The sequence below is a fragment of the Heloderma suspectum genome, chromosome 1, assembly GCF_057233095.1.
Source record: "Heloderma suspectum isolate Gila_16-S chromosome 1, 16-S_ref, whole genome shotgun sequence".
In the NCBI taxonomy this organism is placed as follows: domain Eukaryota; kingdom Metazoa; phylum Chordata; class Lepidosauria; order Squamata; family Helodermatidae; genus Heloderma; species Heloderma suspectum.
In genome coordinates this window covers 33,655,200-33,670,190 of record NC_139458.1, presented here as the reverse complement: position 1 = coordinate 33,670,190, position 14,991 = coordinate 33,655,200, and the positions used below count along the sequence as shown (strand labels likewise).

Below are 14,991 nucleotides of genomic sequence, written 5' to 3'. Positions count from 1 at the left end.
TTAAAACAACGGTGCTGAATAATCAAATAAAGCAGTGGTGTCATGGTAAATTATGAACTGCAGGCATTCATCATGACAGTCCCCATAGCCATGCCCCCAAGGAGCGTCCAAATATTCAGGCAGCTGTGCTGATGCATATCAACAAACCAGCTGAAGCAGTTTTCACCTCCACCAGGAGCAGTTATTTTGTAAAGTGAATGGGTCTTAATTGGCCGTTCAAGACTAAGCCACCCCAAAATACTTTGTATTACAATAGGGAACACCATATTGTTGTGGAAAAAATGTATTTACCCCCTGCTACTGTGAGGAGTGCAGCTAAGCTCAGTGGGAAGCAGTAGAGGCTGGTGGCTCTGATTTCAATGGGGTGGTGAATCCATTCTGGATTTCAGTCAGAATCAGCCAGAACTCCAAAGGAGCTATCCCAGGTACCTATCCCCCAAATAGCTTCAGCACCTTGGATAGCTCCTTTAGAGTTCTGGCTGAAACATGGAGTGGATTCACAGCCCAACTGAAATTGGGGCCACCAGTCTCTATTGGTAGGAACAGGGAAGTCTGGGGTGGGGTGGGGTGGCAGATGACCTCAGTGTCGATGCTAATCAAGAAGTGCCACTGCTCCATTCCCATGAGCCCTGGCTCCACTACACCACTGCAAATAAGACCTAACAAACAGACATTATCACCACTCAAGAATAACATTTTCCTAGAAAAATATTTAAGTCCCCAGATCCACCTGTCCAGTTGGGCACTCATGGTAGAGGAGTGATCATAACCATTTTGATCTTCCATTTACCTTCCTCTTACAGCTGAAATTTCTGCTATATGTCAAAAGAAGGTAAGACTCCTCCATATTATGATGGGGCAGCTCTCAGCTTTATGTTTTTTGTCTGTGACTTCATCTCATCATCATGCGTGCTATGCAACTGCGTTCTATTTATGTCTCTGTCACTACTTTTGTTAAAACATTAAGATTCTGTAACGGTGGAATCTGCTGTATGTCGTTGAAACACGTGGACATTGTGTTCCTGATTACTGGGTGGTGGTATCCCACGTACACTTTTATGTGCTATTTTGTTGCCGTTGATGATTTCACCAGGCCCAATTCGGTATGACCACAGTCCACCAAGGACTGCTGCTAGACAAAGCCAGTTGAAATGAATGGTGATTGCAAGGAGCATTTAAAGACCCAGTCAAACAACATACGCTCTGAAAAGAAACATGTGCTTTTTTTGAGATTTAATTTTGTTACTGATTCTCAAAGACAACAGTATCCAATCTATTAAAGACAAAGTCAATATTCCAAAACAAAATAAAACACTGCCATTTCAGGGCAAAAAATCAGTTTCCAGAATGACATACATACATACATACATTTATTTATTTATTTATTTATTTATTTCATTTATATCCTGCCTTTTTCCCTCTTTAAGGAACTCAAGGCGGTGTACATAATCCTCCTCCTCTCAATTTTAGCCTCTCAACAACAACCCTGTGAGGTAGGTTGGGCTGAGAGTCTGTCGCTGGCCCAAAGTCACCCAGTGAGCTTCCATGGCTGAGTGGGGACTAGAACCCGGATCTCCCAGCTCCTAGTCCAACACTCTAGCCACTACACCACACTGGCTCCCAAGAGCAGACATTTTCTGCTATGTACCACATCCATTAATGTATTCCATGCAAAGCCTTAAATAATCATTCCCTTATAGTAGGACTGGTTGAGTTTTTCCAGTATCTGGCCCAAACGCCTCTAGTTACCATTAACATATTTAGAGTGCAATCCTATGCATGTTCAGACTGAAAAAAGTCAGCACTCCGGCTGGGGAATGCTGGGAGTTATAAGAATTTTCTGTCTAAACATGCATAGTATTATGCCATTAGAGAGCAATCCTATGCTCTCAGGGTGGAGCCTCTGATATCGGCAGGACAGAAAGCAGCAGGGATGTGGGGCTAACTGTATTTAGGGGTGTACAGATGGTGTAAAATCCATTCCATCTGTGTTTCACAAATTGTCAGGCACCTTTCATTCTGCAGTGTTCGCCCATCGATGGAACTGGATTTTTAAAAGTTCCCGAATTTGTGCAAATGCTCATTTGCGCAAATGTGAAAATGTGCAGATTCCCCCCAAATGTGCAAAATCCCCCCAAATGACCTTAGGTTATGGGGAAATGCACATTTTTGTTCTTAATTTTTTCTTGCATATTTTTCTATGGTGAAATTTGTGCAAAATTGGGAACATTAGAACACTGGTCAGCAAGTCGGCAGAATCTACCTGATGGGGAAAAGCTAGTCCACTGTGGATCTGCTGGTTGGATTCATCAAATTCGAACTCATTTGGTTCTGGTGTGGATTTCTCCATCATCCCTAACTATATTTTCCTTCCGTCCATGGACAGAAGAAATATCTGTTGCTTCCATTGCCAGCAATGGGAGAAAAACATTTAGACATGCTCTTGAGCACATCTAAATGTTTTCCTGGGTCAAGGGCATGGCTGGGAGCTGGAAGGGCTTAGGATCCCTTGGATCTTTGGCCATTCCCCCTGTGCCCACCGGGACACCCCCAAAACGCGCAGTTTCTGGCCATGTAGAGGAAGCCACCACAGAAACTTGGCTGGGAGAAGCCAGGAGGGAAGGAAAAAACCCCTCTAAGGTCACAGCTTTGTCTGTGGCCTCGGAAGGGGATTCTCAAAACAATCCCATGGCCCCTGGGATGCTGCCTAGGGACTACAGGATTGCTCTCTTATAATATGATTTGAGACCTCCAGAAGATTGTTCAATAATACTAATTAAACTATCTACTCTCCTGTAATTACTTATGTAGGCCAAGAGCCTATCCTCCGGTAATTTTGAACTTCACAACAATTCAAAAATAAATGCATTAAATCAGAATTTTCTCTACTGCATTTCGACCAGCTGAATCTATAGGTTATGTATATCATATTCATTCTTCATGGCATCATGTACCACCTATATAATGCATTATACTGAGCCTCTTTCAAAGATGTATCAACCGAAAAATGTTTATTTACTTTGAATATTTCCAGTCATGCTTGATCTTCAATAGGTATCCCTAAATCCTTTCCCCATTGCTTCTTGTAAGAAATGTCTAATTTTGTAAATGACTTAATAATCTGATAAAGATTATTTTTATGCCCTGCTTGTGGGTTGCTGGTTGACAGTTGGTTGGCCATGGTGTGAACAGAGTGCTGGACTAGATGGACCCTTGGTCTGATCCAGCATGGCTCTTCTCCTAATTTAACTGCAGTGATATTTTCAAACAGAGTCATTTGTCTAAGCTGCCTTATTTTTAGTTCCTGTAAAATGAAGTTTCTAATTTGAAAATATTCAGAATATTGGAGTTATTTTGGAATGATCAAACCATGGAGTTGTCCAGCTTTCTCTGTTCTCCAACAGCAGTTCCCTAGAGTCATCCAGCAGGTCCTGTAACCTATAACAAACATGTTTTTTTTTGTTGTTCGGAGTTCCCAGTCCTACCTCATGAAAGTATGTATGTCTAATAAGTGAGGTTAAGGGGGATAAACATGCTTATCAATTTCTTTTCCTCTAGTGATTTCTATTAGCTATTTCCTCTAAAAAAGAGCAATTTGCTCAAATTTGCTCAAACTGGAATTGCTTCAATCAGTTTTTGTACCTTAGAGTAGCCATGACAATTCTGTCACGTTTTTGTCCTGTTGCTAAAGGATAAGAAAGGCAACGTTTAGGTAAAGGTATGGGGGTAAAGAAATAGTGGCAAAATTAGATAATGGTGGACTTCGAGGAGAAGACTGAAGCATGCCAAGATGAAACAACACCCATCGTGTTTCACCATTCTTTCTTTTATCACGTAAGGCAGGTGGGAAGACTTCAGCCTTGTGGGATCTACTTTATTTTTTACTAAAATCCTAAGGGTTTGTACTATTTTGCACCTGGAGCCAGGTGCAAAATAGTGCCTGGAGGCGGAGCCAGATGCATAATGATGCCTCAGAGGGTGGAGCCAATTAAGTTCTGCACCCCATGAGCCATACACTGGGATAACCTGCCTATAGAAGTACAAATTTACATCTGAGTTACTATAGATCAGAGAGTCTCGTGTGGCGCAGAGTGGGAGGTGGCAGTATTGCAACAGAAACTCTCCCCACGACCTGAGTTCTATCCCAGCGAAAGCTGGGTCTCGGGTAGCCGGCTCAGGTCGACTCAGCCCTCCATCCTTCCGAGGTTGGCAAAATGAGTACCCAGCTTGCTGGGGGAAAGGTAGTCACGACTGGGGAAGGCAATGGCAAACCACCCCGCTATAGTCTGCCATGAAAACGCCAGCATAAGCAGGCGTCCCTCTAGGGGTCAGTAATGACCCGGTGCTCGCACAGGAGGAACCTTTCCTTTCCTTTCCTATAGATCAGAGAGTTGAACACAAAACTCTACAACTGCCCAGCAGAGCTACACAAAGACCTAATCAAAGGCAGCCAATTCATATTTACATTTTATTGGTGGGGAATACCGGCTTAGGGATAAGTGATTATCACACTTGCTCATCCATGGCAGAGTTTTGTTTTGTTTTTCACTTGCAACTTGACTTCCTATTGTGAAACTAGTGGGAGTGAGAAACACTTGCTGATCTACACCAACTCACGTGGAGATCTACCAGTAGATCTTGACCTGTCCTTTGCCCATCGCTGGTGTAGGGAGGCAGAGCATAAGGAACAGGACAAGGCAGCAGGCACAAAGATTGGAGACTTGGCTTTTGATTGTTGAACTAAGGGGTAATGATGACTCCACATCCTGTAGGCCAGGAGTGGGGAATTAGTTGGACTCCAACTCCCATCAGCCCCAGCCAGCATGGCTAAAAGCTAGGGGTAATGGGTGTTAGAGTACAAAAAGCATCATTCCCACCCCTGCTACAGGGTCAGATCTGAACTCTGCATCCACCCAGCCTCTGCTCTTTCCAGAATCTCCCTTCCAAGTGAATGGTTTAATTCTTTGACTGTCAGCTCTTGGATTCTAGCTCTCTGGCACTACCAATGGCGTAATTGCATTTATTTTGTTTCTTTGCAGAACTGCAGCTCACATGTTAGAAGGGCCGTTGTCACATGTTTCTCTGCTGGCTGCTGTGGTCGCCATGGGAACAGGCCAGTGCGCTACTGCAAGCGATGCCATTCCAACCATCACAGCAGTGAAGTTGGGGCAACGGCCGAGACTCATCTCTACCAGACATCACCGCCTCCTATCAATACCCGCGAGTGTGGGGCTGAGGAGCTAGTTTGTACTGTGGAAGCTGTCATCAGGTGATCTACCCCAGGCAAATGTTGCGGTTACAAGCCCTTCCAATGAATAAGGAGGCAACAGAGACTCACTGTGCAATTCATGAAGTCCTTATTTAGTTTAAACACATCTTCACATCTGTAGCATCTGTGAAGGCCAGGAGCTGTTCTCTAGGCCTAATTAGCTAAACAAAGCAAGGCATTGCCTGTCTACTAAATGAATGGTTTCCCGCAATGCCGACAGGCTTTTACTGGGCTCCTCTTTCAGGGAGGGTCCTCCTGACCCAACTTCTCACATGCAGCCAAGCGGGTGGCCTGCCTCCCACCTCCCCACAACTCTGTCTGCTTAACTGTATTGCCCCAGCCGTAGGCTTCGAACTCTTAATTTAGAGATGCCAAGACAGTGATAAATCAGATCCAGGTTTACTTACAAGGAGTACTTTATTGAGTAACTTACAGCACACAGGCGTACCCAGTGGTTGGATCAGACGGCTTCTCTGAACCCAGAGCCATGGGGTAAAATGGGTTTTATACCATACATGTTAGCAGTGAGGCAGCATGACAACAGCAAGTGCCACCTAGCGTTCATTCCCAGCACAGACTAGAAGTGTTTGGTTCTCAGCACAGCCACCTGCAGCTTTAAGTCAAACAAACTTTGCTTCCCAGGCACATCTTGATATCGGCCTTTGACTCATCTCGACACGCTCAGAGGCCTACTAGCAAGGGAATTGCACCAATAATGAACTTAAGCAAGCATAATGGATCTCTAGGCCCCTCTAACGCTACAGGTGACTTGGTTACGCTCCTGGGGCCAATAAATTACTCCTGCGGCGGACTCTGGGATCTGTCAATTCTGGTGCTTCCTCCCCCTCTGACAAAGGCTGAGCTTCCAGGGGGGTGGGGGAGGGGGAAGATGGTCTCTGAACCTGGGCCTCCTGTTCAATAAGTTCCCTGACAACTGGAGAGTTTTGGGGAGTCTCCTCCCTCACTCTCTGTCTCAACTGGGCTTCTTCTAGCTCTGCCTCCGAATCTGACTCAGAATCTGAAACCAAATCAGGGAGCCTGGGTTCCGTCCTGACAGCAAATGAACCCACAGAGCCCAATTCTGCCCATCCATCACCCCCTGTCCCAGTAGTGCATAGAAATCCTATTGAGGTCTTAGAACTCAATACTGTGGTATAAATACAGGCAAAGTTTATTCAGGTCCTTCTGACATATAAGAAAGAAGCATTTAAATGCCACAATTCAGCACTGAAAGCTGCAGCTTTATCTTAATTCCCCTTTATCCATGCCATTCTCATCCACTCTAGTTAGGCTGTTCTTTTAGTTTAGATAACAACAACAACAACAACAGCAACAACAACAATAATTTATTATCAGTTTGAGAACTGAGTGAGGCAGGCTGATTAGTGAGAGTGATATACTTCAAAGACTCTGGGTTGGAAGTACTGGCATGAGAAGTGGAAAGGATATGGTGGCCCTCCTCTTTACACTGAGAAGAATGGGGTACATCGTCTTCCATTCACTTTCTTTTTATTCTCTGTTAAATTGCACTTAAGTTTATGCAGTCTTAGTGAAAGCTGTTTCGTACTTTGGGTTTGTTTCAGGATTATGCAGGAAGCTTTGCTGAGGCATTCTCCCCAGGTATTCACAGACCCCACCTCTTCCATCATATCCCCATTAGCCCCACCTCCTGCAGTTTCCGTATGGGGGGCACATCTGTAAAGAGAAACCTCTTGAGCAGGTGTAACGCTCCCCACGTGATTGGGCACTCGGTGCAATGTTTGTGTGGATGGCAGGGGGCAGGGCCAGCAGGATTGTAACTGCATGGAGGGAATGTATGAACAGGACTTTAGGCACGCGTATTTCTCCTGCCCATATTGGATTTATTGACTGGGTTCACACAACGCGATAACCCACACTCAGTGGTTGAGTGTGGGTTGTTGTTGAACCGTGGATTGTTGAACTGGGGAATGCTGGGAATTGTGGGACTTTTTCTGTCTAAACATGGTTAGGATTGCACCCTAACTGTATCACTTCATCCCCTTGACCCCTCAGATCCAGACAGCTCAGCACCAGTCAGTCTCCTGTCTTTCTTCAGCCTTAGGACAGTGGAGGCTGGTGACTCTGATGTCAGTGGGGTGGTGAATCCACTCTGGGTTTTAGTCAGAACCAGTCAGAACTCTAAAGGAGCTCTCCAAGGTGCTTTGCCCCACTGACATCAGAGCCACCAGCCTCCACTGCCTCTGGAGCATGCAGGGTGAGTGGCAGGCTCCCAATGGAGCAATGCTCCTGTCTCCCACTCCCATTCATTGCATAGAATTTGGCCTAATGCTATAACTGTTCTTTTTAAAATTCTCATTCTTGTTGTGCAACAGCATGCTCCTCTGCTTACATTGATTACGAAAGCCGATCTGTTCCCACAGTGACAGGAAGGAGACTGGAGAAACCTTTTTCCCTGTGCTGCAGGCACTCCCCGCCCCCATTTTCCATTTTAATTTCCGCAATTTCACTTAACGTTTTCTTTCAGAAAAGGAAGAAAGAAATAGAGCTGTCTTTGCATTAATTAAAAACATGTAAACACACACCCACACATACAACATGGTGCTAAAATGATGCTCAGAGTGGGAGGGAAGAGGAGGAGGAAACTGTTTCAGGAAACAATGAATTGAAGCAGCTGCCTCAAGCGCTGGGAGAAACGGTGGGGTCTGTCGGCTGCCAATCCATATCCCTTTGGGGAAACCATGACAGGAAACCATGAATTAAAGATGTGGCTTTGGAAGTAAAGTGACCGTATGTGTTGGGGAAGGGGGAGGGGATAAATACTGCCCACACGGCTGTGCCCACTGTGTGGATGGAATATTGAGAGATGCACACACACCAAAAAAAGGAAAGAAAAAAAGAATTGGAGCTTACAGCAAAAGAGTAATAATTGAGAAGTGCTTGGAGCTGTCCATTTGGAAGCAGTGTTGGATAAAACCTTCTTTTAATGACCTGTCTTTTCTATATGATGTATTTCCTGCATTTGCTTTTAAAAAAATGTAGCGTGTAAGGGGAGATTCAGTTCATTACAAACTTGAATTATTTCATCTGTATGTCACCCTTCCTCTAGGGAACTCAAGGCACCATATGTAGGGGCTATCCCATTTTTATTCTCACAAAAACCCTATGAGGTAGGTTTGGGTGAGACAATATGACTGGCCCAGGATCACCCAGTGAACTTCATAGTTGAGTGGGGATTTGAACCTGAGCTGCTTCAGGCTTTAGACCAGGGATGCGGAACCTCCAGCCTGCAGGCCTAGTCAGGCCTGTGGAGGTTCTGCATCCCTCCCATGGAGACTCCTTGGGTTCCTCCAGGGGCACAAGGCTTGACTTCTAAGCCCCCTAGAGGAATCCCAGTTGTTATCTCAGATCTCAGATTGGAGATAACAGCAGGTATTCCACCACACACTGCTCCCCCCCCCCCAGGCTTAGACGAATGTTTTGTCTGGTGTAACCCTGGCTTTCCAATTTATTGTGTTATTCAGAGAATACTGAACACACACAGATGAACATAATCTGGATTAGTCTTTACTGAATTTTATTTATTTCATTTATATACTGCCCAATAGCCGAAGCTCTCTGGGCGGTTCACAAAAATTAGTAGTACCAGAAGTCTGCTAGGGTGGCTCCTTCTGCAGTGCTTTCACTCTCTGCCTCTGGCACTTGGTTTATTAAGAAAACAGAAGGAGGTGAGCATCCAAAGTAAATCACAAAGAAGAGAAACTTGTTCTCAAGATGGAAAAAAAAAAATGTGGGAAGCTTCCTACAATATTTTTTTTTGCATCCTGAGAACTTGGTTTATTAAGTAGCTGTCTTCACAAAATAATTCATGGACAATAACACAAGAGAAAGTTCCTACAGATATAAACTGAAGTATAAATACAAATGGGAGGACTTGTGCCCAGGCCTTTACTGGGCACTTGTTCAGGGACATGCCTTTGCCTTGCTTTTAGCTTGCTGAAAGAGGCTGAATTCCACGCTGAGCAAAGAGAGTATGAGCTCATCCGTAGGAGGCAGCTGGGCCTCTCTTCGTCACATCACTCTTTGGACAACACAGACTTCGATAACAAAGATGATGACAAGCATGACCAGCGTCTTCTAAGCCAGTTTGGAATCTGGTTCTTGGTAAGTCTGTTTTGCTCTCTCTCTCTCTTTTCTCTTCTCTTCTCTTCTCTTCTCTTCTCTTCTCTTCTCTTCTCTTCTCTTCTCTTCTCTTCTCTTCCCTTCCCTTCCCTTCCCTTCCCTTCCCTTCCCTTCCCTTCCCTTCCCTTCCCTTCTCTTCTCTTCTCTTCTCTTCTCTTCTCTCTTCTTTGGATTCTAGTGAGACTACCATAATATCTCTTTCTGATAATACTAGAACTAGAACCTGGGATCATCCCACAAAGCTGTCTGGGGTTGGTGGGATATTCTGGACAGACAAAAGGAAGTACTCTTCCCCAGTGGTGTAGTAGTAAATTTTAAAGTGCAGGCGCTCATCGTGGCAGTTCCCAGAGCCATGCCCCTAAGGAGAGTCCAAAAATGCAGGCAGCTGTGTCGATCCACATTAACAAACCAGTTCTAACAGTTTTCATCTCCACCATGGCAGGTCTTTTGTAAAGCTGATGGGTCTTAATTGACCGTTCAAGACCAAGCCTCCCCAAAATTCTTTGCATTACAACAGGGAACACTCTATTGTTGCTGGGAAAATTCATATCCCCCCTGCTGCTGTGAGGATTGCAGCTAAACTCAGAGGGAACAGGGAATTCTGAGGGGAGTGACAGATGATGTCAGCAATTCTGCTGATAAAAAAGTGCTGGCGCTATGTCCCTGCGAGCCCTGGCTCCATTACAGCACCACTCCTCAAACATTGCATAGTTAGACTATGGCATTTGCTTCCACAAGATGTAGTGATTGCCAGTAACTATTGCACTCATGTTCTGCTTGTGGGTTTCCCACAGGCAGCTGGTTCACCACTGTGGGAACAGAATGCTGGCCTAGATAGGCTTCAGGTCTGATACAGCACAGCTCTTCTTCTGTTCTTATAGCAGAATTTATTGGACAGCCACGTAGTCTAAACTTTTTGGGTTGGTGGGCTTTTGGAATTTTGAAAGAGTGTCATGGGTGCTCTCAGAAAATGGGTGCCATGCAAGTGGGGGCAGGGGGATTTCCCATTCACAAAATGGCTGCCATGGTAAATGTGGCCGATCACAAAACAAGCAGAAGGCAAACCCATGAGGCTAAAAGAAAAGTAACTTGCTCAAGTACAAGGCAGCGGTGTGTTCTGATCTCCACAACACCAAACCACTCTTTTCAACCCACAGTTTTCTGTTCCAGCACCCATTTCACAGAAGGCAAACTGATGAGGCTTGGAGACAAGTAACTGCACAATAAACTGTCTCAGAGGTGGGCTCTGAGACTTCAGTGTCAAATCACATATTTGCCCCCACAAAACACAACAAAATGCCCATTTCACAGAACGCAAAATGGTGATGCTCAGAAAAGCACAAACACACAGAGGCAAAACACTGCTCCCTCCCGCCCCCGAAAAGCAAAACAAAGGCACATATGCACGCACATGCGCAGCACTAGAGTAGCAGCACCAAAACAGACTTTTGACCGTCTCCAGCTGTTCAGGCATTCTTCCCCTACACCCCATAGATTACCATCGCGTGGGGGAGTGAGGAGGGATGAACGGGTTGACTCCTCGCCCTCTGTTACATTCTTATCGTCATCACCTTCCACATCTTGTGGAGGCTCCCTGCAGACTGAGAACCCTGGAAGGTCAGGGTTCTAGATTGCATGGGGAGCCCCCACAGGGGGAGCAAAGAGTAGAGAAGCCTCTTTGCTGCAGAAGTTTCTCTTCCCAAGACGTGGAGGGTGGTGAGGATGACACAGTCACATGACAAAGGGGGTGGAGGGTCCTGTGGGGTGAGGCAAGCAGGAAATCCTTGCCATGTGCTGACCAGGGCAGATGCACACCAGAGGATAGTCCAAGGGAGATGAATGCAGAAGAAGAATTTAATAATAATAATAATAATAATAATAATAATAATAATAATAATAATAATAAGAGACGGCAGCAAGGACACACCCTGAGCCTACAGGGGGGCAGAAGAAAGGAGGGTAGCCTGAAGGATGTCATCACTGAACCCAGATACACTTGAAGTGGGTGACTATTAAGAGACTTGGACACCTGAAAGACTATGTATAAAGTTCCAGTTTATGAATGGAGATTGTGGGGTGGGGTCCAGTAGCTATGATCCCACTCCTTTCATTATTAATGGAAATGAGTTGATATTACACTTGAAAAGTATAACAAGGGCTGTAGTCTATGATTTAATGGTGTTGGGATTGTGTGCAGGATCTGGTAGAATCTGAATCTGAGGCTCATGCAGAACCTCAATTTTTACTTTTGAAAAGCAAGTTGCTAGTCCTCATGTTTAGAGAAGAAACATAGCAGTGGCCATAAGTGGCCCCATTGTTTTTTAATTTTCAATGCTATATATATTGTTTTCCCAATGGTTTTGCCCAAGCTTGAGATGAGTTTTATTCCTTCCTCTCATGGAATTTCCTAAAGGTAGCCCAGCTGTACAGATAGTTTTCCAGGGGCTCCTGTTACAATCATGCAGCTTCCAAGCCAAACAGAATGTTCTGAAATCTGGACAAAACATGTTTTCCAGGTAAGCCTCTGCACCCCTAGTGAAAACACACCCACCGAGAGCTTGGCTCGGCTTGTCAGCATGGTCTTCCAGTGGTTCCACTCCACAGCATACATGATGGACGATGAAGTTGGAAGCCTAGTGGAGAAACTCAAACCCCAGTTTGTTACCAAGTGGCTGAAGACGGTGTGCGATGTTCGGTTTGATGTCATGGTGATGTGCCTCCTTCCTAAACCAATGGAGTTTGCAAGGGTAGGAACATACACTGTATTTCTTCTGGCACTAACTTGATATGCACAGAGAGAGAGACAGAGAGAGAGAGAGACAGAGAGAGAGAAAATAGGTTGGTGTGAAGTGGCACAACAGCAAAACAACAAGGAGGCTCTGGATTCACTGAGGTAAAATGTATAAGAAAGACAGAAAGATTAACAACAGAGTATTCAAAGGATATATTTAAGCTAAACATTTCGATTTCTGCCCTCATACCATTCCTGATATCCATTTAACAGCACAGCTACAGATGAGGACGGAAGCCAAAATGTTTAGCTTAAATATAGTTTTTGAATACTCTGTGGTTAATCTTTCTATCTAGACACACACACGTGTGCATATATATAGACACACACACACACACACACACACGTGTATATAATTTATTTATTTAATTTATTTATTACATTTCTATACCACCCATTAGCCAAAGCTCTCTGGGCCATCCATCCATCCATCCATCCATCCTTCCATCCATCCAAAAAGCAATTGGCAAAACATGGATAAATGTGTATTCTTTAATTCTTATCCAATGTTCCAGCTTCCGCTTTAGTCAGTGATAATTAGTCCGAGAGCTGAAACGAAGGCCCCCGGGGTTGCCAATTATAGAAAGTTAGTGCTATGGATAGTATTCCCAGATTGCAGGAGGAGTTACAGGAGGTGGCGTTGTCCTCCAGATTTAGGCCATTTGGAGTCAATGTGTCCAGTCCATAAATCCAAAACTTTCCCTTTGTTTTAAGGATTGCCAGATTAGATGGTTGTTCTGTTGGGATGTCTGAAAAGTGGTGGCTGTCAGAATTAAAATGTTTTGCCACAGGTTGTTCTGTCATTATTGCCTTAGTTTCAGCTCTTGTACTAATTGTCACTGACGAATAGGGATAGCGGAGAATTTCTCCCCGAATCTCCGGGAGGCCGAATGCCAACGCATTCGGCCCCCCGAAATTGTTGGTGAAATTCTCCACCCCCCGCCCCCCCCCGGGATGGGACTTACCTCCTGTGAATGTCCCTCCCGGCGGCGGGTCCCGGCGGCGTTTCGGCGGCATTTTGGCAGGGGTGGGGGCGGTGGCCGGTCTTCCGACCGGCTGCCGCCGCTGCCATTACAAAATAAAGTAAAAAAAAACAAAACACCCGTGATAGGCTACGTAACGATTAACGTAGCCTATCATGGCTAGATTTCCAAAGTCAGCCATGATAGGCTACATAAATCATTACGTAGCCTATCATGGGTGACTTTGGTGAAAATAAGGGCAACGCTATTTGCGTTGCCTTTATTTTCGCTGTAGTCTATGTAAATCTTTACGTAGACTACCGGGACCAAATAAGGAACACAAATGGCGGCGCCCATGGGTGCCACCATTTGCGTACGCGTTTTTTTTTCAAAGTCACCCGTGATAGGCTACGTAATGATTAATGTAGCCTATCACGGCTGACTTTGGAAATCTAGCCGTGATAGGCTGCGTAAATCGTTACGTAGCCTATCACGGGTGTTGTTTTTTTTTCACTTTGTATTTCGTGGCCGGGGAGACGGGGCGCTTCTCCCCGGCCTGAATTTCGGCCGGGCGAGGCGGGAAGCCTCCCCCCCCCCGGCCTGAACTTCGGGGGGAGAACCGAAGCGCCTTCCCCCCACCGCGAAGCAAGCTGCGGGACCAGGTAAGTGACTTTCGTAGATCCCTACTGACGAAGCTGGAAGCTGGAATGTTTGATAGGAATTAAAGAATATGCATTTATCCCTGTTTTGCCAATTGCTTTATTAAAAATATAGATTCTTATTGCAGTTGGTTGCATCCCTCATAAAATCTAGGATTGCAGCACTGTTAGTTGCTTTGTCTATTATTACCGATATGATATTTAGTACTCCCTGCGGTTCTGAATTGCAGTGCTTAGGGGGTTTTTTGTTTGTTTTAAAGTTGTTCTTGAGATATGAGAGAAGAAAATGTACTGTTGATTATCCATTGATACTGTATGACTGCATGGTGCCATGCATATGTAGGGCTGCTTTGAAAGAGCGAGTCGTTAACGAAGTCTTTTCCTGGAAATGTCCTCAGGTGGGCGGATACTGGGACAAGTCCTGTAGCACTGTGACTCAGTTAAAGGAAGGTCTGAACCGGATCCTGTGCTTGATTCCATACAATGTAATAAATCAGCCCGTGTGGGATTGTATTATGCCAGAATGGCTGGAAGCCATCAGGACTGAAGTACCAGACAATCAACTCAAGGAGTTCAGGGAGGTACTGAGGTAGGCGGGCCTACGTGGGCACATTTCAACTTTTGTTGGAGGCCTCTGTATGTGTGTCAATCACATTTCAGGGAGAAACCCCGCACCTGGTATGTGAGCTGCAGCCTTTGGAAATGGGATGTCAGAGATGGAGCACTTTGCACTTCAAATCCACCAATTTTGAAACTGTTCATCACAGTTCAGGTTTCAACTGTTGGGTGAAAATGCTTTTTGCTGTTTCAGTATCTCGTCTGAACTCATAAGCTAAGCGGGGTCAGCCCTGGTTAGTACTTGGATGGGAGACTGCCTGGGAATCAAGCTTCCTGCATTGAGCAGGGGGGTGGACTCGATGGTCTTGTAGGCCCCTTCCAACCCTATGATTCTATGATTCTATAATAAGCATGACTTGGATCCAGTGGCTGAGTGTGGGTTGTTTTGAACTGTGCGTTGTTTGTTGAACTGTGGGTTAGTGTGCTGTCTGAACACAGCACATTTTCCGCAGGGTGGGTTATCGTGTTGTCTGAACGCAGCCAGGATGGCTTGGTTAACCACACAGTGTGGCCCTGAACAACCCCTCAAAA

At 45.2% G+C, this 14,991-nt stretch overlaps 1 protein-coding gene across 2 annotated transcripts in view; it reads left to right on the top strand.

The window, feature by feature from the left end:
• Positions 1-14,991, top strand: part of UNC79 (unc-79 subunit of NALCN channel complex) — a 222,922-nt gene that overhangs the window by 53,124 nt on the left and 154,807 nt on the right. For both annotated transcript variants that reach the window (XM_084840226.1, XM_084840236.1), the window contains 5 exons: positions 804-832; positions 5,040-5,269; positions 9,241-9,412; positions 11,947-12,177; positions 14,241-14,431. In XM_084840226.1, coding sequence (XP_084696352.1) covers positions 804-832; positions 5,040-5,269; positions 9,241-9,412; positions 11,947-12,177; positions 14,241-14,431 — 853 coding nt within the window. The remainder of the gene's footprint in view (positions 1-803; positions 833-5,039; positions 5,270-9,240; positions 9,413-11,946; positions 12,178-14,240; positions 14,432-14,991) is intronic.